The following is a 26,327-nucleotide window of genomic DNA, read 5'->3' on the forward strand; positions in this document are numbered from 1 at the left end:
CGACATCACGTAAACTGACGTAAGGCTCCGCCCCCCCTCGGGGTGAAATCCTAGTTTTCGGTGAGTCCTGAATAAATAAATGCGTCATCTCTATAATCCAGAGTTCAGAGAGCGGAGCGGACATGGTGAGTAAAGAAACGATACTTCATAAAGAAACGATACTTTTATCTCAGTAAAGGAACCGGAAGTCCAGAATAAAGTCCAGAGTAAACACGAGAGAGGACAGAATAAGTGTTTTTAAAAATAGAAACACGAAGGGCCAAGTCCAGTCTGGTTTAGTTTGATCCGCTGGTTTAAATGTGACACACTGAGATTATAATAATGATGTTGATTTAATATTTAAATATTCATCTTTGTTTGTTATAACGGAGTTAAATTTCTCTTCACATCCTGTCCGAGGATTGTTCCACACGTTTCCTCTTTGCTGCGTGTGTGTGTGTGTGTGTGTATTTATGCACGTGCGTGCCCTTTTCAACTGTACAATACCACGTGACATTATCAATAAATAAAACTCTTAAATTATCAGATTTATCTGAATTAAAAAAATTTGATTTATACCGCGTAATGTTTGATTTTGAAATGTTATTAATGTACATGATACTAATACATGATACTAATAAACTGTATTTACACTGAGATGGTTAACGTTAAACTTTATTTACACTCTGATGGTTAACGTTAAACTTTATTTACACTCTGATGGTTAACGTTAAACTTTATTTACATTGTGATGGTTAATGTTAAACTTTATTTACACTCTGATGGTTAACATAAAACTTTATTTACACTGTGATGGTTAACGTTAAACTTTATTTACACTGTGATGGTTAACGTTAAACTTTATTTACACTCTGATGGTTAACGTTAAACTTTATTTACACTCTGATGGTTAACGTTAAACTTTATTTACATTGTGATGGTTAACGTTAAACTTTATTTACACTGTGATGGTTAACTTTAAACTTTATTTACACTGTGATGGTTAACATTAAACTTTATTTACACTCTGATGGTTAACGTTAAACTTTATTTACACTCTGATGGTTAACGTTAAACTTTATTTACATTGTGATGGTTAACGTTAAACTTTATTTACACTCTGATGTTTAACGTTAAACTTTATTTACACTCTGATGGTTAACGTTAAACTTTATTTACACTCTGATGGTTAACGTTAAACTTTATTTACACTCTGATGTTTAACGTTAAACTTTATTTACACTCTGATGTTTAACGTTAAACTTTATTTACACTCTGATGGTTAACGTTAACCATCACAATGTAAATAAAGTTTAACGTTAAACTTTATTTACACTGTGATGGTTAATGTTAAACTTTATTTACACTCTGATGGCTAACGTTAAACTTTATTTACACTCTGATGGTTAACGTTAAACTTTATTTACATTGTGATGGTTAACGTTAAACTTTATTTACACTGTGATGGTTAATGTTAAACTGTATTTACACTGAGATGGTTAACGTTAAACTGTATTTACACTGATGGTTAACGTTAAACTTTATTTACACTCTGATGGTTAACGTTAAACTTTATTTACACTGTGATGGTTAACGTTAAACTTTATTTACACTGTGATGGTTAACGTTAAACTTTATTTACACTGTGATGGTTAACGTTAAACTGTATTTACACTGTGATGGTTAACGTTAAACTTTATTTACACTGAGATGGTTAACGTTAAACTTTATTTACACTGTGATGTTAACGTTAAACTGTATTTACACTGTGATGTTTAACGTTAACCATCACAGTGTAAATACAGTTTAACGTTAACCATCACAATGTAAATAAAGTTTAACGTTAACCATCAGAGTGTAAATAAAGTTTAACGTTAAACTTTATTTACACTGTGATGGTTAACGTTAAACTGTATTTACACTCTGATGGTTAACGTTAAACTTTATTTACACTCTGATGGTTAACGTTAAACTGTATTTACACTGTGATGGTTAACGTTAAACTGTATTTACACTCTGATGGTTAATGTTAAACTGTATTTACACTGATGGTTAACGTTAAACTTTATTTACACTCTGATGGTTAACGTTAAACTGTATTTACACTGTGATGGTTAACGTTAAACTGTATTTACACTGAGATGGTTAACGTTAAACTTTATTTACACTCTGATGGTTAACGTTAAACTGTATTTACACTTTGATGTTTAACGTTAAACTGTATTTACACTGTGATGTTTAACGTTAAACTGTATTTACACTGTGATGTTAACGTTAAACTGTATTTCCACTGTGATGTAAACTTTATTTACACTCTGATGGTTAACGTTAAACTTTATTTACACTCTGATGGTTAACGTTAACCATCACAGTGTGAATACAGTTTAACGTTAAACTTTATTTACACTCTGATGGTTAACGTTAAACTTTATTTACACTGTGATGGTTAACGTTAAACTTTATTTACACTGTGATGGTTAACGTTTAAACTTTATTTACACTGTGATGGTTAATATTAAAGTTTATTTATACTGAGATGGTTAACGTTAAACTTTATTTACACTGAGATGGTTAACGTTAAACTTTATTTACACTCTGATGGTTAACGTTAAACTTTATTTACACTCTGATGGTTAACGTTAAACTTTATTTACATTGTGATGGTTAAAGTTAAACTTTATTTACACTGTGATGGTTAACGTTAAACTGTATTTACACTCTGATGGTTAACGTTAAACTTTATTTACACTCTGATGGTTAACGTTAAACTGTATTTACACTGTGATGGTTAACGTTAAACTGTATTTACACTCTGATGGTTAACGTTAAACTGTATTTACACTGATGGTTAACGTTAAACTGTATTTACACTGAGATGGTTAACGTTAAACTGTATTTACACTGTGATGTTAACGTTAAACTGTATTTACACTGTGATGTTTAACATTAACCATCACAGTGTAAATACAGTTTAACGTTAACCATCAGAGTGTAAATAAAGTTTAACGTTAACCATCACAATGTAAATAAAGTTTAACGTTAAACTGTATTTACACTGTGATGTTTAACGTTAAACTGTATTTACACTGTGATGTTAACGTTAAACTTTATTTACACTCTGATGGTTAACGTTAACCATCACAGTGTGAATACAGTTTAACGTTAAACTTTATTTACACTCTGATGGTTAACGTTAAACTTTATTTACACTCTGATGGTTAACGTTAAACTTTATTTACACTCTGATGGTTAACGTTAAACTGTATTTACACTGAGATGGTTAACGTTAAACTGTATTTACACTGAGATGGTTTACGTTAAACTTTATTTACACTCTGATGGTTAATGTTAAACTTTATTTACACTTTGATGTTTAACGTTAAACTGTATTGACACTGTGATGTTTAACGTTAAACTGTATTTACACTGTGATGTTAACGTTAAACTTTATTTACACTCTGATGGTTAACGTTAAACTTTATTTACACTCTGATGGTTAACGTTAAACTTTATTTACACTCTGATGGTTAACGTTAACCATCACAGTGTGAATACAGTTTAACGTTAAACTTTATTTACACTCTGATGGTTCAGGTTAAACTTTATTTACACTGTGATGGTTAACGTTAAACTTTATTTACACTGTGATGGTTAACGTTTAAACTTTATTTACACTGTGATGGTTAATATTAAAGTTTATTTATACTGAGATGGTTAACGTTAAACTTTATTTACACTCTGATGGTTAATGTTAAACTGTATTTACACTGAGATGGTTAACGTTAAACTGTATTTACACTGAGATGGTTTACGTTAAACTTTATTTACACTCTGATGGTTAATGTTAAACTTTATTTACACTGAGATGGTTAACGTTAAACTTTATTTACACTCTGATGGTTAATGTTAAACTATTTACACTGTGATGGTTAACGTTAAACTGTATTTACACTTTGATGTTTAACGTTAAACTTTATTTACACTCTGATGGTTAACGTTAAACTGTATTTACACTTTGATGTTTAACGTTAAACTGTATTTACACTCTGATGGTTAACGTTAAACTGTATTTACACTTTGATGGTTAACGTTAAACTTTATTTACACTGATGGTTAACGTTTAAACTTTATTTACACTGAGATGGTTAATGTTAAACTATTTACACTGTGATGGTTAACGTTAAACTGTATTTACACTGTGATGGTTAACGTTTAAACTTTATTTACACTGTGATGGTTAATATTAAAGTTTATTTATACTGAGATGGTTAACGTTAAACTTTATTTACACTGAGATGGTTAACGTTAAACTTTATTTACACTCTGATGGTTAACGTTAAACTGTATTTACACTGAGATGGTTAACGTTAAACTGTATTTACACTGAGATGGTTTACGTTAAACTTTATTTACACTCTGATGTTTAACGTTAAACTGTATTGACACTGTGATGTTTAACGTTAAACTGTATTTACACTGTGATGTTAACGTTAAACTTTATTTACACTCTGATGGTTAACGTTAAACTTTATTTACACTCTGATGGTTAACGTTAAACTTTATTTACACTCTGATGGTTAACGTTAAACTTTATTTACACTGTGATGGTTAACGTTTAAACTTTATTTACACTGTGATGGTTAATATTAAAGTTTATTTATACTGAGATGGTTAACGTTAAACTTTATTTACACTCTGATGCTTAATGTTAAACTATTTACACTGTGATGGTTAACGTTAAACTGTATTTACACTTTGATGTTTAACGTTAAACTTTATTTACACTCTGATGGTTAACGTTAAACTGTATTTACACTTTGATGTTTAACGTTAAACTGTATTTACACTCTGATGGTTAACGTTAAACTGTATTTACACTTTGATGTTTAACGTTAAACTGTATTTACACTCTGATGGTTAACGTTAAACTGTATTTACACTTTGATGGTTAACGTTAAACTTTATTTACACTGATGGTTAACGTTTAAACTTTATTTACACTGTGATGGTTAACGTTAAACTGTATTTACACTGAGATGGTTAATGTTAAACTATTTACACTGTGATGGTTAACGTTAAACTGTATTTACACTTTGATGTTTAACGTTTAAACTTTATTTACACTCTGATGGTTAACGTTAAACTGTATTTACACTTTGATGGTTAACGTTAAACTTTATTTACACTGATGGTTAACGTTTAAACTTTATTTACACTGTGATGGTTAACGTTAAACTTTATTTACACTCTGATGGTTAATGTTAAACTATTTACACTGTGATGGTTAACGTTAAACTGTATTTACACTTTGATGTTTAACGTTAAACTTTATTTACACTCTGATGGTTAACGTTAAACTGTATTTACACTTTGATGGTTAACGTTAAACTTTATTTACACTCTGATGGTTAACGTTAAACTGTATTTACACTTTGATGGTTAACGTTAAACTTTATTTACACTGTGATGGTTAATGTTAAAGTTTATTTACACTGAGATGGTTACTGGTAAATGTCTGAAGAAACTATGTTGATCTGACCACGGGTGACTTGAGTTTTCTGTTTCGCGTCTCAGAGTGAAGATGAATGAGGATGCGTTCGAGGTCCCGGAGAGGACGGAGTACCGCTACCTGGTGCAGGAGGAGGAGGAGGAGGAGGTGCAGTACGTCCGTCACAGACACTACATCAGCCCCCTGCTGGTGCTCTCCAGACGCTGCATCGTCCTCCTCTGCCTAGGCGTGCTCGCTCTGCTCTCCCTCGCCGCCTACCTCGGCTACGTCGCCCAGACGCTGCCGCCGGGCGTCACCCAGGTGTCCACGGACTGTGGCGAGTTCAGAGGGAGACACGTGAGTTTGGACTCCGGAGTGTCTTCATGCACAAATCCGTTAAAAAGAGAGACATAAATCACCATAAATACAAGATATACACAATAATATTACAGCCATCTTTTCAAAATAAGAAGACTTATAGATTTATAGATAAAAGAAGATAATTATTTTTCAGTTTTAGTTTAGTTTTCAATCAGAGAAAACTCAAATCTCCTCAAACTAAGCTGACCTCACATCCCTCTTTTAACTCAAATTAGTTTTATTCTCTGAAAATTACATTTCTTTGAATCACAAATGTTGTAATCCTCAGTCCTTAACTTTTCTAACAAGACATCAGAACTGTGATCAGCGCCTTACTCTGCAGAACTTACAATGGAACATTGTCATAAAAATTATTTTAGGTGAAAATCGCTCTGAGCTTCGACATTGGAACTCAGCATGAAATCTCTACTGTAATTATTAGTTCAAAGTAGATTCATGCATCACTTTTACATTTAGTTTTGCTTCTAGCTTCCAATTTGTTTTTATTTTCTCATCATGAGGTCATTTTTTACAGCGTTGACCATCATTCCTCTCAGTAAAGAGTATTTATACACAAGTTAGTCACAGATTTATTCACTTTGCAGCAGTCGTTTGCAATGATATTAAACATAATCAGTTTTCCTCATCTAACGTCCCTTTTGAATCCTTTCTTTCTCAGAATAATGGAGCCTACTCCTTTAAGGGCATTCCTTACGCCGCTCCACCGGTCGGTGACCTGCGTTGGGCACCTCCGGCCGACCCCGTGTGCCGGGCCAGGGTGACGGACGCCGGCTGCTTCCGCAGCATGTGTCCTCAGGTGCGTCCGCTGTCCATCGAGGGTAAGGTGATGGGCCAGGAGGACTGCCTCTTCCTCAACGTGTGGACACCCACGCTGCAGCCCGACGCCAAGCTGCCCGTCGTGGTGTGGATCCACGGGGGATACCTGCACATGCTCAGTGGAGGAGAGCGGGGCTACTCGCCCACGGAGAAGCTCGCCACCGACACGGAGATGGTCTACGTCAGCTTCAACTACAGACTCAACGCCTTCGGCTTCCTGGCTCTAGAGATCCTGAGAGAAGGTTCTCCAAAGAACACCTCAGGTCAGTCCGTGATGCTCACTGTGAGTTTACATATATGATAATATGTCAGAGTTTACATATATGATAATATGTCAGAGTTTACATATATGGTAATATGTTAGAGTTTACATATATGATAATATGTCTGAGTTTACATATATGATAATATGTCAGAGTTTACATATATGATAATATGTCAGAGTTTACATATATGGTAATATGTTAGAGTTTACATATATGATAATATGTCTGAGTTTACATATATGATAATATGTCAGAGTTTACATATATGATAATATGTCAGAGTTTACATATATGATAATATGTCAGAGTTTACATATATGATAATATGTCTGAGTTTACATATATGATAATATGTCTGAGTTTACATATATGATAATATGTCAGAGTTTACATATATGATAATATGTCAGAATTTACATATATGGTAATATGTTAGAGTTTACATATAGATAATATGTTAGAGTTTACATATATGATAATATGTCTGAGTTTACATATATGATAATATGTCTGAGTTTACATATATGATAATATGCCTGAGTTTACATATAGATAATATGTTAGTTTACATATAGATAATATGTTAGTTTACATATAGATAATATGTCTGAGTTTATATATAGATAATATGTTAGAGTTTACATATAGATAATATGTTAGAGTTTACATATATGATAATATGTCTGAGTTTACATATATGATAATATGTCAGAGTTTACATATATGATAATACAGTTGGCATATATAAGTTTATATATATAAATAATATATCAAAGTTCACATGAATACGGTTTATATCCGTATATATTTAAGTGTATTCAAGGTCACATATACATAATTTAATTATGTTTACATTAAAATACGTTTTTCCTCAATAAAGTCAGTATGTCGACTAAAACACTCAAAGTGAATCATCAGCACATGACATCATTTCCTGTTCCTGTCGCACTATACTTGGTGGTTCCTGTTGACGTGTTGTGATTGTTCATCCTGACTCACTGTCAGGTCCGTCAGTGTTCGGGTCACCAGGTTACAGTAAGCAGTTCTTTACGTGCTCATAGTGTTTGTGGTTCATAGTGTTTGTGGTTCATAGTGTTTATGATTCACAGTGTTTGTGGTTCACAGTGTTTGTGGTTCATAGTGTTTATGGTTCATAGTGTTTATGATTCACAGTGTTTATGATTCACAGTGTTTATGGTTCACAGTGTTTGTGGTTCATAGTGTTTATGATTCACAGTGTTTATGGTTCACAGTGTTTGTGGTTCATAGTGTTTATGATTCACAGTGTTTGTGGTTCACAGTGTTTGTGGTTCATAGTGTTTATGATTCACAGTGTTTATGGTTCACAGTGTTTGTGGTTCACAGTGTTTGTGGTTCATAGTGTTTGTGGTTCATAGTGTTTATGATTCACAGTGTTTGTGGTTCACAGTGTTTGTGGTTCACAGTGTTTGTGGTTCACAGTGTTTGTGGTTCACAGTGTTTGTGGTTCATAGTGTTTATGATTCACAGTGTTTGTGGTTCACAGTGTTTGTGGTTCACAGTGTTTGTGGTTCACAGTGTTTGTGGTTCACAGTGTTTGTGGTTCACAGTGTTTGTGGTTCATAGTGTTTGTGGTTCACAGTGTTTATGATTCACAGTGTTTGTGGTTCACAGTGTTTGTGGTTCACAGTGTTTGTGGTTCACAGTGTTTGTGGTTCACAGTGTTTGTGGTTCACAGTGTTTGTGGTTCATAGTGTTTATGATTCACAGTGTTTGTGGTTCACAGTGTTTGTGGTTCACAGTGTTTATGATTCACAGTGTTTATGGTTCACAGTGTTTGTGGTTCACAGTGTTTGTGGTTCATAGTGTTTGTGGTTCATAGTGTTTATGATTCACAGTGTTTGTGGTTCACAGTGTTTGTGGTTCACAGTGTTTGTGGTTCACAGTGTTTGTGGTTCATAGTGTTTGTGGTTCACAGTGTTTGTGGTTCACAGTGTTTGTGGTTCACAGTGTTTGTGGTTCACAGTGTTTGTGGTTCACAGTGTTTGTGGTTCACAGTGTTTGTGGTTCATAGTGTTTATGATTCACAGTGTTTGTGGTTCACAGTGTTTGTGGTTCACAGTGTTTGTGGTTCACAGTGTTTGTGGTTCATAGTGTTTATGGTTCATAGTGTTTATGATTCACAGTGTTTGTGGTTCACAGTGTTTGTGGTTCACAGTGTTTGTGGTTCACAGTGTTTGTGGTTCACAGTGTTTGTGGTTCACAGTGTTTGTGGTTCACAGTGTTTATGGTTCATAGTGTTTATGATTCACAGTGTTTGTGGTTCACAGTGTTTGTGGTTCACAGTGTTTGTGGTTCACAGTGTTTGTGGTTCACAGTGTTTGTGGTTCACAGTGTTTGTGGTTCACAGTGTTTGTGGTTCATAGTGTTTGTGGTTCACAGTGTTTGTGGTTCACAGTGTTTGTGGTTCACAGTGTTTGTGGTTCACAGTGTTTATGGTTCACAGTGTTTGTGGTTCACAGTGTTTGTGGTTCACAGTGTTTGTGATTCACAGTGTTTATGGTTCACAGTGTTTGTGGTTCACAGTGTTTGTGATTCACAGTGTTTGTGGTTCACAGTGTTTATGGTTCACAGTGTTTGTGGTTCATAGTGTTTGTGGTTCATAGTGTTTGTGGTTCATAGTGTTTGTGGTTCATAGTGTTTATGGTTCATAGTGTTTATGGTTCATAGTGCGGCTCCAGGAAGCTTTTAACAGCGTCCATGTGGTTGTTGCTTTGAAGTCCTAATGGCTGTTGAAATAGAAGTCTTCACCCTTTCCATTAACATGTGAATACTTAATGAACGTTAATGTGACAAATGGAGAGGATTTATCTTCTGTGTTGATGTTTGCATCTTCGCACACTGTGAGACGCTAATTAGAGTGTTTGTGAGTCGAGCTGGGTGTAATTTTAATACATTACGTTACATAATCCAAACCCGCTGTGACCCTGATGTGAAATGACCCGTCGAATGAGAAGAGATCATCGCGTGACTCGATGGAGGGGAATGTGGGGGGGGGGGGGTGTGAGTGAGTCCTTCGTGGCCCCATTTCTTCGAGTTAAATTTAGTTCAGGGAGCTACAGAGAGCTGCTTTTGTATCTGACGGAGAAAATGGGATGCCGGAAACAAGGTCACATCGTGACCCCCCCCCCCCCCCCCATCCTACCTCCTCTACAGGGAACTATGGCTTCATGGACCAGATCGCAGCTCTGAAGTGGGTCCAGAGGAACATCCACGTGTTCGGGGGAGACCCTGAGAAAGTCACCATATTGGGACAGAGCTCAGGTATGAACTGTGTCATTGAGTCCTGCTGTGAGAATTCATTAACCTTCATTTAACCAATGGGAGTTTCACACATGCAAACACTAATAACAGACTTATAAAAGAATAACATTATAAAATGTTAATTACAATAAATGGATAAAAATGATGCAGAAATAACTACAGAATGATACTGATTTGTAAAAAGTCTGAATTCAAGTCTCTACAAGACGACACGCAAATAACTTTTAAATGACTTGTTTTCTGAGAGTTTGGTGCTATGCTAAGCTAACATTGTAGCAGCTCCATAAACACTCAAAATAACATCATCTAAGTGTAAGTACGTCAGCGTGGTTATTGTTTGTGCCATATGGTTTATGGTTTATGAAGGTGGGACGTCGGTGTGGATCATGATGACGTCTCCGCTGGCGAAGGGTCTCTTCCGCACGGCGGTGGACATGAGCGGCTCGTCCGTCCTCAACGCGTCTCTGGAGCGAGCCGAGTCCGACAACCTGGTGTTCCTGAAGAAGACGGGCTGCAGAGACCGGACCTGCCTCAGACGTCTGTCCATCAGACGGGTCCTCGAGGTAGGAGACGGACGGACAGGTTGTCTCGGCTAAGAGGGAGTTTTGAAGTTATTTAATAGCTATAAAAGAAATACAGCACGGTAGTTATTCTCTTTTTAATAGTTTCTAATGTTTGAGGATTTCCCAAAATATCAGATTCATAGCTCATCTTTATGATAAATTGAGACATTTGGATGGATTATTGTGTCCAAAGCACCTGAATGAAAGTTTCTAATCTTACATTTTAATAAAGAAAGTGGAGACTAAACTTAGTTCAAAGATTTTTTTTTGTTACTGTGGAACTCAACAGAGGTTTTCCAAACCTCATTAAGATTTATTGAATTCAAAAAAAGCTTTTATTCAATTCAATGTTTCCACCATAACCTGAAGATGAATTATGAATAGTGTATTTTATGAAATGAAATAACAAACGAGCTGCTACTGAACATTAATATGAGCAGCAGTCATGTTGAGGTTATTACGGTCTTTAAAATGTCACTTCGACTTTGAACAGCATGTTTTATTTTGCTGCACTTTAAAATTGTAATAAGTTGACTTCCCTTTAAAATAAGTCAGGAAACAGTTTGCCCAAACACTTTAAGTGAGGTGGATCGCTCACTGTGAGTTTCTAAAGCTGAAATTGATTGTGTTTAGTTCATTCATGTCATAAACTTGAGCATAGTTTACTCAAAATGATGAATTTAGTTGACTATAAAATGTGAGTTCAGACAACTTAAATATCTGAGTTATGTTAAATCCGTCGCTGTATTGTTCTTCTAAAGTCTGTTTCTCTCCATTTTTCTTCCATTTGTACGTTCCATTCTAATAGTTTCACTAGCAGTACTTTAGTTAATGTAACCCTCTGCTGACCAACATGAAAAGTACAAGACTAGTAGTTTAAAACGTGTGACTGCTCGTGTTTCTCCACAGCCAAATGTTTTCATAATCTAGTCTTCTTCTGGATTGTGTGTCTGAAGTTTTATGGTTCTAAACATCACATCATGAGCTCTGTTTTCTCCTCTTAGCACCTTTTAATCCCTAAATATTCCCGTAGGCCGTCCCGTGGCAGGACTACCCCTCCTGGGCCGCAGGAGACTCCTCAGATCTCCCCACCAGAGGGCGCTTCATTGGGCCGGTCACCGTGGTGGACGGTTACGTCCTGGAAGCTCCGCCTTTCGAGGTGTGGGAGAGGAAAGGAGGCCACAGCGACGTTCCTTTTGTCGTCGGGACGACGGAGCAGGAGGTGGACTCCAGGTGAGAGCTCACCTGGTTCAGGGTTCATCTCTGTCAGCTGTGATCCTCCGTCAGACTGTACTGAGAGTTCTGTGTTTCCCTCTGCAGCCCCGTGGCTGCAAACATCTCCATGTGGACCTGGGGGGACTACCAGTGGTTTGTAACAGGTAACATCTGCACAGGTAACATCTGCACAGGTAACATCTGCACTGGGAACATCAGCGTTAACCCTCTGAACTCAAAGCAGTTTCAGGGCTTTCTTTCTCTCCTGTCACATTTTTCTTTGTGGCCTTCATTTTGAACTGTAATCTAACGTTCTGCTCCTCTATGAAACAGAACCATCATGACTAGAAGTAGAGATAACTAGAACATGTCTTTAGTGCAGAATAACAGTTATGATGTCATCAATCATAAAAAAAGAAAAGAAGCAAGTAAAACTTCTTTAATAATATATTTTACAAAAATTGGCAAGCAATGGAATCTATATAACTTGTTCCCAAGTGTTCACAAGTGTTACCAACATTGGAAAAAAATGGAGGCTCTTCATGTTATGAATATTAAATTATTCTCCTCTCCTCTCTCCTCTCCTCCTCTCTCCTCCTCTCCTCTGTTTCCGTTTCCGGTTGCGTGTGAGTGTGAGTGGTGGACGTGAGAGTGGCGCGGAGGTTTGAATGTGTTTTCGCTGCTTTGGGATTTGTTCCTCGGCTCTTCTGTCTCTGCACGTGGTCGGGTGAGATACTAAGCAGTGTATTTATCGGTGGAACGTGTGATTAGTGGTGTTTGGTGTTGTTCGGGAGGATGGCGTCCTTCGAGACGCCACGCCCGTCAATCCGGCAGGGAGTCCGGGTAGTTCCACCGGATAGCAGCGTGTCAGTAGAGGAGGTGCTGCTGGCTGTCGGAGAGCAGGTGGGACATGACAAACTCTCCTTTGCATCTTGGATGAATAAAGCTGTGGTTGTGTTCGTGGCGAGCGAGGCTTATGTCCACAACCTGATAGAGAGCGGCGTGTTGATCAGGGACAGCTTCGTGCAGGTCTCTCCGCTCTCAGTGCCCTCTACGCGGATCACCGTGTCCGGTGTTCCGCCGTTTATACCGAACGAGCTGTTAGAAAATGAGCTGCGCAGGTTTGGAAAGTTTGCCAGCGGATTTAAAACAGTCAGTTTGGGGTGTAAGGATCCCAAACTGAAGCACGTGCTGTCTCTTAGGCGGCAGGTCTTCATGTTCCTGGAGTCACCTACACAAACACTGGAGGTGTCCTTCAGGGTTAAACACGGGGAGGGTTCATACATGGTGTACGCTAGCTCGGGACAGATCAAATGCTTTGAGTGTGGAGATGTAGGACACAAACGCTTCGCGTGTCCGCACAAGCAGCAGAGAGAGGCGGAGGCGGAGCCTGGTGCCGCGGCGGCTCCCGCCGGTGCCGCGGCGGCTCCCGCCGGTGCCGGGGCGGGTGCCGCGGCGGCTCCCGCCGGTGCGGTCGGCGGCGCTTCTTCGTCTTCTGCTGATAACAATAATGTTGATAAGGAGGATCAGGGCCAGTCTTACAACCAGCAGGCTTCTGTGGTGGCGCAGAACCTCACTACATCTGGTACCGAAGCACCACCACAGTCGGTAGAAGTCTGTGAAGAGGCAGCTACAGGTTCAGCAGGTGGAGATCTCACCATAGCCTTAGATGAAGCACAGAGTGTAGGGTCTGTGTCCAACAGCCAGCTGTCTTGTGAAGGAGAGGACATGGAGTATGAGAGTGAATCAGATGTTGCATCTAATTCTGAAACGTGCATTAAAGGCACTGATCTGTATTCACTAGAGGAAATAAACTCGTTTTTGGATGTAACTTACAATAGATCTGCAAAAGTGAGTGATTATTTCCCTGACATTGACAAGTTCATACGATCTGTTGGGGTGGCGCAGAGAAAGGTGGGTTTGGACCTTCTAGATGGAAAAAAGCGCTTCCGCCTAAAGAAACACATCACAACCTTGAGGAAAGTAAGGAAAAGTGGAAGAGTTCAAAAAACTAAGACAGTTTAACATGATCATGTGTCACACGGGGTTTTCCACTTTCCACTGCTTACTTCTTATCTTGTCTTACCTCCTTCCATCCTCTGACCTTTCTATGCAGAGCTTCAATTTAGGGTCTTTAAACATCAATGGTGGGCGGGACGGGCATAAAAGAGCATTAATACAGGAGGTTGTAAATCAAAAAAGGTTGGACATCCTCTTTTTGCAAGAAACTCACACCATTCCATCAGATGAAGTAGACTGGGGTTTATGGTGGGAGGGCTCATGCACCCTGAGCCACGGCACCAATCTTAGTGCCGGGGTAGCCGTGCTGTTTAGAACAGCAGCTAATGCAACCGTCCTGTCAGTCACTGAGGTGGTGAAGGGTCGTTTGCTGATGGTGAGGGCAGAGATAGAGAGCTCGCTTTACTGCTTCGTGAACATATATGCACCGAATCAGGGGTCAGAAAGAGCACGTTTCTTTACTACGCTGCAAAACAAACTGCAGAGCTGCCATCAGGAGCAACTGATCATCGGAGGGGATTTTAACTGTACTCTAGACTTCACCATAGACCGGAATAGTGAGGAACCACACCCGCAGTCAGCTCAGAGTCTCCACAACGTCATCACACACTTAGATCTGTTGGACACGTGGAGAATAAAACACCCACTAAACAGACAGTACGCTTGGGTTAGAGTCAGCAACGACAGGATTAGTGCAGCCAGGCTGGACAGAATTTACATCTCTCGCAGTCTCAGTTCCAGACTGAAGAACAGCACAATCAGTCCAGTTGGGTTCTCTGATCACCACCTCGTCAGTTTAGGCTTGATAACCTCACCAGGTGAAAGGGTTAGCTCCTACTGGCATTTTAATAATAAACTTCTACAGGACAGCACTTTTTGTCAGAGCTTTGGGGTTCTTTGGCAGCAGTGGAAAACTGAAAAAGTTCGTTTCAGTTCTCTGAAACAGTGGTGGGAGGTCGGAAAAGCGCAGATCCGTGTGTTCTGCCAGCAGTACACCTCAAACGCCACCGCTATAATCAAGTCTGCTGTTAAAGACCTTGAAGCCAACATAAAGATCATTGAGGAGGGCTTCCAGAGAGACCCAGATCCCGGTGTGGGCCAACTGCTGAAGGAGAGGAGGTTGGAGTTGAGCTCCTTCCTGCAAGAGAGAGTGAAAGGAGCTCTGGTCAGGTCCCGTTTCCTCAAGTTGAGGGACATGGATGCCCCAAGCTCGCTTTTCTTCAACCTGGAGAGATCGGTGGCGCAGAGGAAGCGGATGACCTGTCTGAAGCTCCCAGGAGGCAGGATAACCACTGACCAGAGGGAGATGAGGACCCATGCCGTGGGCTTCTACGCTGCTCTTTTTGGGGAAGAGCAATCCTGTACGGAGAGCAGTAGGGAGCTCCTGGAGGGTCTTCCCCAGCTCAGTCCAGCAGAGAGGGATATGCTGGACGGAGAGCTGACGCTGGAGGAGCTGACGGTTGCAGTGAACCAGATGGCTTCAGGAAAGACTCCGGGAATCGACGGTCTCTCCTCGGATTTCTTTAAGAAATTCTGGAACATTATCGGTTCTGACTTACACTCTGTTTTGATGGAATGTTTTAAAACAGGATCACTTCCTGTTTCATGCCAGCGGGCAGTACTCTCTCTGCTGCCCAAGAAGGGCGACTTGGCCCTTCTTAAGAACTGGAGACCAGTGGCCCTGCTTTGCACAGACTATAAGGTGCTTTCCAGAGCCTTATCTAACAGACTAAGAGACTACCTGGAAGTGGTTGTAAATAGCGACCAAACGTACTGTATTCCAGATAGAACAGTTATGGACAATATCTTTCTCATCCGTGATGTGCTTGATGTATGTAAATTCCACGATGTAGATGTTGGTATTGTCTCACTAGACCAGGAGAAGGCTTTCGACAGGGTGGGTCACGCATATCTGTTTTCTGCACTCAGGGCTTTTGGGCTTGGTGATGGGTTCTTGGCTTGGGTGGGTTTGCTGTACAGGGGTGCTGAATGTATGGTAAAAATGGGAGCTGGCCTGAGTCGACCGATCCCTGTACGGCGAGGGATAAGGCAGGGTTGTCCTATCTCAGGACAACTATACAGCCTCGCTTTTGAGCCTCTGTTGTGCAGGCTGAGAAGTCGGCTCAGTGGTCTGTCACTGCCTGGGTCCTCCAGTCTTTGTAGTCCCCTCGCTGTGTCTGCGTATGCTGATGATGTAAACATCTTCATTAGGGACCAGGGAGATGTTCTATGTCTGCAGGATGTTTTGTCTCTTTATGAGAGGGCTTCATCTGCACGGGTGAACTGGGAAAAATCTGAAGCTTTATTGGTGGGACAGTGGAGACATCAGACGGTGCCTCATCTGCCTGGAGGTCTTTAGTGGGGAAAAGAAGGTCTAAAAGTGCTGGGTGTGTTTTTGGGCTCTGAGGTTTTTGAGAAAAAGAACTGGGAGGGAGTTAAGGAGAAGGTGTGTGCTCGGTTCTCTAGGTGGAGATGGTTACTACCCCAGTTGTCATATAGGGGAAGAGTTCTGGTTGCTAATAACTTGGTTGCCTCGACTCTGTGGCACAGACTCATCGCTCTGACGCCACCTGGAGGCCTCATAGCAGAGATACAGAGGTCTGTCGTGGACTTCTTCTGGTCCGGCCGGCACTGGGTTCGTGCAGCAGCTCTCTATCTGCCTGTGGCAGAGGGGGGGCAGGGTCTCATCGATATCCAGTCCAGGATCGCCTCTTTCAGACTCCGGACTGCACAGAAGCTGCTCTATGGCTGTGGCCCCAGCTGGATGGACACGGCTCGACTGCTGCTGAGGAGAGCTGGGCGGTTGGGATATGATAAGCAGCTCTTTCTCCTACAACCTGAGGAAGTGGACTTGGCCGGGCTGACGCCGTTCTACGGCTCTGTTCTGCAGGCGTGGCAGATTTTTAACATTTCACGTAAAGCTGATGAGACTCCGGGTGTGTGGCTGCTGGAGGAACCTTTGTTCTTCAACAGCTTCATTAGAACACAAACGCTGCAGTCTGCCAGCCTAAGAACGCGTCTGAGAGAAGCCGGCTGCACTAAACTGGGACATTTGGTGAAGATGTCATTAACAGCAGCATCTATGGTCACCTTCAGACAGAACACTAACATCACGTCTGTCAGGTTGACCAATAGAATAGTGGAGGAGGTCTGTGCCGCCCTGCCACAACGCCTGAGAGCAGTTGCAGGAAACTGTACTCTGTCTGACCAATGGGATGAAGAGAGTGAGTACACCCCCCCCACTCTGCTCATTGCCCCAGCGGTGGGGGACTGGCAGGGGGGAGGAAACAAGCTGCTGACGTTCACAACCCCTCACCTGGACAAGTTTCAGGCAGCAGAGAAAAAAGCTATCTATGAAATCTGTGTAAAGGTTGTGAACCTCCGCTCTCTGGCAGGGTTGACAGAGTCGAGGTGGACCGAGTTCTTTGGCCCAGGTTCTTCCCCGAGAGGCAGCTGGAGGTGCATGTACAAGCTGCCCGTTGAAAAACGGACAGCAGACCTCCAGTGGAGGGTTGTACATGGAGCTATAGCCACCAACAGATACCGGGCACACCTGGATCCACAAATTGGGGAGGAGTGTTATTTCTGCGGTCAGACTGAGACCCTGGAACACTTGTTTGTTCAGTGTCCTCGGCTCTCAGCACTCTTTGAACGGTTAAAAAGATGGTTTCAGGGTCTTGGAGAGGTTTTTTCTTTTATGTTCATCTTCGGTCCAAAATACTGCTCAAAACAGAAGGCTGTCCATACAATGGTAAACTTTTTATCTGGTTCTGCCAAGTTGGCCATCTGGTTGACACGGAAGAATCGGGCTCGGGGTGCCGGTAGTGAGGATCCGGTGAAAGTTATGGAGGGACTGTTGAAAGCCCGACTCAGGGTGGAACACACCTACTACCAGACAGTGGACAATGTCCAGGCTTTCAGGGACAGATGGACTACTGGGAGCATTTTATGCTCAGTGGGTGCTGGTGGAGAGCTGGTGGTGAACTTCTGAACATATTGATCATTGAAATTGATTGTTTATTTGTTCTTTGGTGCTTTATTTTTGGTTATTTGTTTTCATTTCATTGATTTTCTGATTATTAAGTGATGTTTTAGAGTGTTTCTGTTTTTCACTGCAATAGTGAAATAAAGGGACTTTAAAAACCAAACCTCTCCTCTCTCCTCTCCTCTCTCCTCTCCTCTCTCCTCTCCTCTCCTCTCCTCTCCTCTCTCTCCTCCCTCCTCTTCTCTCCTCTCTCCTCTCCTCTCTGTGTTCACTTCCTGTAGTTCAGTCAAAGTTTCTCCTCCTTGTTGTCACATGACTGTTGGTCTCAGATGAATCAATCATGACTTCATAGTTTCACTGAGGAGCTCATAATGTAATGTTTTTTATAGAATCTGTTTAGTGTAAACGGTTTATTTGGCACATCATTTTAAATAAGACCTGTAGAATAAAATATTTATTTGGGGCGAGATTTTAAATGAGACATGGAGAATAAACAGTTTTTATGCTTTGCTGCTGTTGTGTTTTCTGATAGAAGCATGTGTCACACATGATGTGTTCAAGGACTGATGAAAATCGGAAGGATGAAAATCTTACAATAGTGCTGTTTTTTACAGCTTCTGGCTGTGATGAACGGTGTAGTTTTGGCAATTGTTTAAAGAAAACATGCTTTTCCATCCTGCCGGTGGGTTTTGGGGTTCAGAGGGTTGGCTGTAAGATAGAGCTGATGTATGTCAAGAGTCTAGAGTCTTTTTCAAGTCCCAGGTTTAGGTTCGTGGGGCCCAAGAAAGGGACCACAAATTTGGACAAATCTATTTAAATGATATCACAGAGACAATCAATGATGTAAGAAGAATTTGTCTTTGTCACTACCAGTCAGCGGAACATAAAGTCGCTTGTCATCTGCATAACAGTGGACATTCATATTTTACCTACGTATTATTATCTGACCCAAAGGAAGCACATGAATATAAAATAGTACAGGACCAAGAATAGAGCCCTGTGGAACCCCACAGTGTCCTTAATACCGACACAGTCTTCAATGGGATTTATAAAGATCATTGGTGGAGTATATTCCTTTTATTCCTGTGAATCATCGTCTCGTCACCTCTCTGCTCCTCACAGATAAACTTCAGTCCTTCAGTGGGAATCTCCCCACAGAGGCATTGGAGCTGTATCCGAGCTCCGTCCCCTGCCCCACCACGGACCGCTGTCCGGAGAGGGCCTACACCACCATGGTGTCCGACATCAGGGCCACCTGTCCTAACAACGACCTGGCCCGGAGGGCTGCAGGTAGAAAAGCACATCGGTTTCCACATGGAGAGCAAATCAATGATTGGTGATGAGTCAAGTACAGTTAGTTTTATTTATAAAGTCCAAAATTACAAACATGCATCCTCGATTGAGAAAAAGAAAAATACCCAAATAAAACACCAACAGGGAACAAATGTTAGGAAGCTCACCAGAGGAGGATCGATTTGTGTGTCCAGAATAAAACATCATGAAATGACAGTAAAGACGATCAAATGACAGAAATGAAACATAGAATGTGAACATATATCAAAGAGAGTCACATGACCTCCTGCTGCGGTCGAAGAGTTTTCCTTTATTAGAAAGGTTCCTACTGAAGTGAAGTGACCTGAAAGTCTCTGAACAGAAAGCTACAGGAAGGTGCTTCAGTGCTTCCTTTCCTATCTCCTTTAGCATAGGGAACACTTTACCAAAGGAAAGGAGATAATAACGTTGCACCTTTCTGTCCTAACAAAGGGCATTATAATATACTATAACTATAATAACTTGTCTCTGTTGACACATTCAAACACACAATTCTTCGGAGTTGAGATTGTGTGTTGGACAGCGATGACTTCACTTTAACAGGGTTCACTTTGTTTGTTGTTTGTAATACGAATTAAATAAGTGGATTTCAGGTCACAGGTGTTTCCCATACTTCCACTGGGAGTTGTAGTTTTCCTGTAAACAAACATTCAGTTTTATTAAAACATGTTGACTCCTTGAACTCTGACAAAAGACATTTTATTCCTCATTAAACATTTAGAAAATGATTCAGCATCGTTTACATGCAAGTCTTCTTTTTCTTCTCCTTCTTCCTCTTCTTGTTTTTCTTCCTCTTCTTCATCTTCTTCTTTCTGTTATTTTTCTTCATCTTCCTCTTCATTTTCTTCTTCTTTTTATCTTCTTCTTCTTCCTGTTCATCTTCGTCTCTATTGTCGTCTTCTTCTTCCACCTCTTCCTCTTCGTCCTCTTCTTCTACCTTTGTTGGCTCTTTTCTTCGTTGCATCTTAATGTTTGAACTGTGTTTTTATCTTCATCTGTAGAGATTGTCATCGTTTAATTTCAAACCCTTTGAACTTGTCGTCATATGTCATCTGTTCATAACTGACTGTGTTATGAGTCATCATGTCATAACACTTCATGTGTGTTCATATTAAATGTCCCCTCAGTAGAGCTCTGTGCCTTCACACAGGACGTTAGTTTAGTTCAATACGAGCTGTTTTATTGTGAAAAACAGATCTGGAGCGTCTCGTCTCTGATTGGCTGCTGCAGCTCCTCCATGACTTTGTGCTTCATGCAGCTCTTTTAGCCTGCGGGGCTTGTTAAGCTCAGTCAGCGGAGACGATCTGAGTCAACTGACATTCAGCTGTTGTGAGAGGCAACTGCAAGGCATGCTGGGTGATTTGTTTTATGATGCACAGCCTGTTATTATTCCCGTTGCAGAATAATGGCCGATCTGGATTGACGGTGAATGAGGGATTTCAAGGCTCATCACACTTTTATTTTCAGCAAAAAGCTTCTCAAATCATTTTGACTCAGATATTCAATAAAAACCAAATTCAGCAGAACAGCTTAAAGCCTGGAGATGTGTTTTTTCTGAGAATATTTATTGAAAAGATCCAAAATCAACAGTAATTGTATACAAGTCTTGTGTGTGCATTCTAATATCTCTTCTTCCTCTGAGCGTGGATTCATCCACCGCTGAAAATAGTCCCCAACAAAGTCTCTATTTTGGTTTGTTTGATTAAAAAGTATATTGATCAGCTGTTTTATCTGTGAGGAGTTTTGAGAGATGTGCGTCTTCAGTAGGAACCAATGGGCTTTGAGCTGAGACAGGAAGTCTGACAGAATTCAAGTATTGAATTATATTTAAACATTAATGTTTCTGGATCAGAGTCTGAGAACAAACTCATTTAGAGAAAACGTCCTTTAAAGAGATGTTTAGTTACATTACAGTCATTTAGCAGATGCTTTTATCCAAAGCGACTTCCAATTCAGATTCCATCACATTCATGCACCGTAGGCACGGCTACGGGAGCAGTGTAGCGTCTCACCTGGTGTGCAAACTCAGATTTATGGAATTTGTTTTAATATGAAGTTATTGCCTGTTGATATAAAATGAAACCTCTCCCCGTGTTCAGCGGCCCTCCACAGTCCCGTGTACCGATACGTGGTGACGCACACGCCTTCGGGACCCGTCAACGTGTCCACCGACCTGCTGCCGTTCTCCAGCCGCTTCTCCTTCCACTGTCTGGACGTCGTCGCCTTCTTCGGCGGGCTGGAGTTCGTTCTGGGGAAACCTCTCTCGGATCGGGACGAGAGCTTCCGGGACGTCATCACTCGTCACCTCGTCCACTTCGCCAAAACAGGTGAAGATGCTTCCTGTGTGTTTGTGCATGTGTTTGTTTCTGTTTCTCTTCTGAGACCTGCAGCATCAAACCCTGACCCACGGGTGCACTGTCACTTTAAGTAGTGGACGACGTGTCTTTGTTTTACGCTGTTCTGTGTTTGAAAATGTCCTTTAAATCATGAAATCCTGCCTTAGCAGCACACATTTTACAGAGGGAAGTCTGTAATTTGATCATTTTTAATTTGACATTAAAATAATAATAAATTCAAGAACACACCAAAACATGTCCTCATACAAGAAACAAAGAGACACTCATCGTGTTTAAACCACCTGACTCGTCTAATATCTTGTGTATTTAGGAGATTAAAAGTGTTAAAACGGTTTTAATACTATTCCTCTAACTGACACATTTAAGAGATGTAGTAATCAGTGTTGGAAAACAGGAGCTCAGACTGGACCAGTCCATGAAGTCTGGTGTTTTGCTGCATTTGGAGTCCTGAAGAATGTTCACAAATATCACTGGAAACGGTCAGAGTTCACTGTAATAGAGTTTATTCTTTGAGCAAAGAAATAAAACCGAGCAGACACCAGAGACTAACTGACTGCTCTGCTCTGAACATGGTCTCATATAGCTCCTCTGTCTGGGGCCAATGCTCCACAAACAAGCACAGAAAAGGAAACACAAATATTTAATCTGAACATCTCTCTGGTCTGGAACAAGTCAAGAAAAGTCAAATATGGAAGTAAAATGACCACAAAGTTGTGGATCGTTACGTGTAAAGTTTCTTGTGGATCACACTTCTTCTTCCGTCTTGCAGGTAAGATGGAGGCTGAGTGGCCAGAATACCCAGCAGCCACTGCTCTCCTGTCCGACCGGCTGTCTGTGGTCCAGAACTACTCGTCGGCTCGGTGTCAGCTGTGGAAGGAGAACGGCCTGTACGCGTACGCCTGGACCAACTGACCGACCGACCGACCGACCAACCGACCAACTAACCAACCGACCAACTGACCACAGACTTACTGGTTCATCCCCAGACGTCATTAAAGTCACTGCTTTGTTACACCGAGGTGATCTCATGTAGCCACTTCTCCGTCTCACCCGGCAGCCTTTTGAAAAACACACTGTACATTTTGTCGGTTTGAAGTAACGTTTGAGTTCTCTTTGTATGAACAACAGCCATATCTGTGTTTAATATCTCCAGATCTCCATTAACCTCGAGGGTTGGTTCACCAAAATGACTTAAAGTCGATGCGGAAGTATCTTGAAAATCTGCATTCTCTCTAGTGTCCACCAGGGGGCGACTCCTCTGGTTGTATAGAAGTCTATGAGAAGATGAAATGAAATGAAGCGAGAGCGCTGAAGTCGCTACGATGCGATGACATCACTCCTCGCCGTCATTAACGTCCACTAACAGCTCGTTTCTGCTACTGACAGGCTCACACTGTTGTTATAAGTGTCTGACAGAATGATGGGAAGAGCTTCACTCAGAGAAGTCTCGTTCTGAAAGCTTGTGTTGCCAGAAGACAACACAAGGTGGAAACGAGAGCGGCAGAGTGTGTTGTGTCAGAGTACAGAAAGCATTTTAGTGTAATCTAAAAGATGTATACACATATTTAGATGACTTCGACAACGTGGATGTGACGCAAGATTCCAGAACGAGACTTCTCCGATGGAATAAACAGACGGGATCTTTTGGGTTCTTTCCATGATGTTGTCACACACTCATTATACTGATCAGAAACAAGCTCTCTGAGTGGACGGACAAACGTTTTTTATTCCCCAATAGTCACAAAAATATGGAAAATAGAGTCCAGGTTGAATAATATGGACGTTATTCTTTAAGAGTGGAGGAGATGGAAGGAAGCATTTAGACAGAAGTGATGACGAGAGAAATTCTGTGCTGTACAATCACATAATGAGGAGTGACGTTACAGTAGAAACCTCCCTCTGCTCCGTCTACCCTCTGGATCTGTTCAACATGAACACCTGTAGAGTTTCTGATCAACATGAACACCAGCAGAGTTACTGATCAACATGAACACCTGTCGAGTTTCTGATCAACATGAACACCTGTCGAGTTTCTGATCAACATGAACACCAGTAGAGTTTCTGATCAACATGAACACCTGTAGAGTTTCTGATCAACATGAACACCAGCAGAGTTTCTGATCAACATGAACACCAGCAGAGTTTCTGATCAACATGAACACCAGTAGAGTTTCTGTTCAACATGAACACCAGTAGAGTTTCTGATCAACATGAACACCAGCAGAGTTTCTGTTCAACATGAACACCAGTAGAGTTTCTGATCAACATGAACACCTGTAGAGTTTCTGATCAACATGAACACCAGCAGAGTTTCTGTTCAACATGAACACCAGTAGAGTTTCTGATCAACATGAACACCTGTAGAGTTTCTGATCAACATGAACACCTGTAGAGTTTCTGATCAACATGAACACCTGTAGAGTTTCTGATCAACATGAACACCAGCAGAGTTTCTGATCAACATGAACACCAGCAGAGTTTCTGTTCAACATGAACACCTGTAGAGTTTCTGATCAACATGAACACCAGTAGAGTTTCTGATCAACATGAACACCAGTAGAGTTTCTGATCAACATGAACACCTGTAGAGTTTCTGATCAACATGAACACCAGTAGAGTTTCTGATCAACATGAACACCAGCAGAGTTTCTGATCAACATGAACACCAGTAGAGTTTCTGTTCAACATGAACACCTGTAGAGTTTCTGATCAACATGAACACCAGTAGAGTTTCTGATCAACATGAACACCAGTAGAGTTTCTGATCAACATGAACACCTGTAGAGTTTCTGATCAACATGAACACCAGTAGAGTTTCTGATCAACATGAACACCTGTAGAGTTTCTGATCAACATGAACACCAGTAGAGTTTCTGATCAACATGAACACCTGTAGAGTTTCTGATCAACATGAACACCTGTAGAGTTTCTGATCAACATGAACACCTGTAGAGTTTCTAAGTTCAGGGAGACGATTGTAGTGAAACAGGAATGTGAGACGTGAAGGATGGATATTTGTGTGTTTTTAAAGTGACATGTCAGTCAGTTTGTCTGAACTTGTGAAGTTCTGCTGTTTGCACTGATTCATAACCTCAATGCTTTGCCACTAAGACTTTTGCACTTGTGTTATCACATGAATATTGTATTGCACTCACAGTTGTAGTTGTTTTCCTGTTTATTACCTGTTTTGTTCCAGATGTTTAGTGGATGAGGTCAGCCAACCCAGTTTGTATTTACACCCAACTAAATCTAAATCACGGTTTATTTCACCGTGTTTGCTTTTAACCACTTTGAAGCTTTGTGTTGTTTTTATGCTTTGAAAACAGTTATTAATCTCGCAGCATCATGCTTGGTTGTGTTTTGATGCAGACATTGTATCACTTTTTATATGCTCAATAAATTGACACCACATGAATGATTTCATTTGCGTTGAGTTTTTAAGAATAGTTCAACGTTCTGCACACTGAATGTAGCGATGTGTTTACTTCCAGTTTCAAGTTAGTAAGACTCTTTGGATTTGTTCATCTCAGATTGTTCTAGAAGCAAAGAAGGAACCGTGAAAAACAAGTTAAATGATATGAATAGAAACTGTCAGATTAGTTACATTGTGCTTCTTATCAAGAGGAAGGAAAGTAGCACCAGTGTCATCAGCAGTGAAGTCAGTGAAGTCATTGTTCTGCGCCGCCATATTGACGGCCGTCCCAAAGCTCTTATTTCTGCTCTGAGGAGCGAGGATGGAGGAGGGAGGAGGGATCTGATGACTCTGAGAGAGCTGAGAGAAGAAACACTTTTTACATAATTTATCATCATTTCATTCAGTCACGTGAGGCTGTTCATTCCTGATTGTCGGGTTTGATGAGTTTTATCATTTAAGAGAAACAATAATCATATTCTGGGTTATTTAATAATGACATCACAATCTGAATTTCAAAACGTACAGACGCAAATAATTCATAAATAAGACGATCGCATTCCTCCGGTAGAAATGGATCCTGTGCTTATGAACAGAACACAGGACACAGTTTGTTAACAGACTACAGAGAGAAGATCTATTAGTTCACCTGTAGTGTCGCCTCTTTTCACTGTTACTTCAGTTCATTTGACATTTAAAAAGTATTTATTTTTGTCATTTCTTTTTAATTTAAAAATATTGAAGCTCTCCAGCAGCACCAGGTTTGGGTGTGAAGTTGTTTCTCCAGCAGATGGCGGCAGAGGGAAGGAGGAAGAGGAGGAGGAGGAGGAGGAGGAGGAGGAGGACGGTGCTCCTCCTGGAGCTCCTGTGTCTTTAAGGCTGGATCGTACAGCTCCAATACGGCTGACTGGTGCCACGCTGCGGCGCCTGTTCACATCGGATCCTGGACCCGGAGCTTCTCTGCCCGCACGTCTTCTACACTCTCCGTGTGCGTGTGCGTGTGCGTGTGTGTGTGTGCGTGTGCGTGTGTGTGTGTGCGTGCGTGTGTGTGTGTGTGCGTGTGTGTGTGTGTGCGTGTGTGTGCGTGTGTGTGTGTGTGCGTGTGTGTGTGTGTGTGTATGTGCTGTCTGATGCTAACCTATGGATTGACGGAGGAGGCTATTGTTGTCAGCCCGGTGGTTTGTTCTGCTGGAGCTGCACTTTCCCCGGAG

The 26,327-nt window shown here is 40.8% G+C and overlaps 1 protein-coding gene across 1 annotated transcript; it reads left to right on the forward strand.

The window, feature by feature from the left end:
- LOC142940948 (para-nitrobenzyl esterase) lies at nt 1–25,119 on the forward strand. Its single transcript, XM_076083153.1, has 10 exons — nt 1–125; nt 5,554–5,824; nt 6,507–6,927; nt 10,126–10,233; nt 10,600–10,796; nt 11,830–12,029; nt 12,117–12,175; nt 19,138–19,305; nt 21,447–21,674; nt 22,474–25,119. The coding sequence occupies exons 2-10, from the start codon at nt 5,561–5,563 to the stop codon at nt 22,614–22,616; spliced, it is 1,788 nt and encodes a 595-aa protein (XP_075939268.1). The 5' UTR covers nt 1–125; nt 5,554–5,560; the 3' UTR covers nt 22,617–25,119.
- The last annotated feature ends 1,208 nt before the right edge of the window (nt 25,120–26,327 follow it).

This window comes from Anarhichas minor, unplaced genomic scaffold, assembly GCF_050575085.1.
Source record: "Anarhichas minor isolate MPS153535 unplaced genomic scaffold, ASM5057508v1 ptg000123l, whole genome shotgun sequence".
Taxonomy (NCBI): domain Eukaryota; kingdom Metazoa; phylum Chordata; class Actinopteri; order Perciformes; family Anarhichadidae; genus Anarhichas; species Anarhichas minor.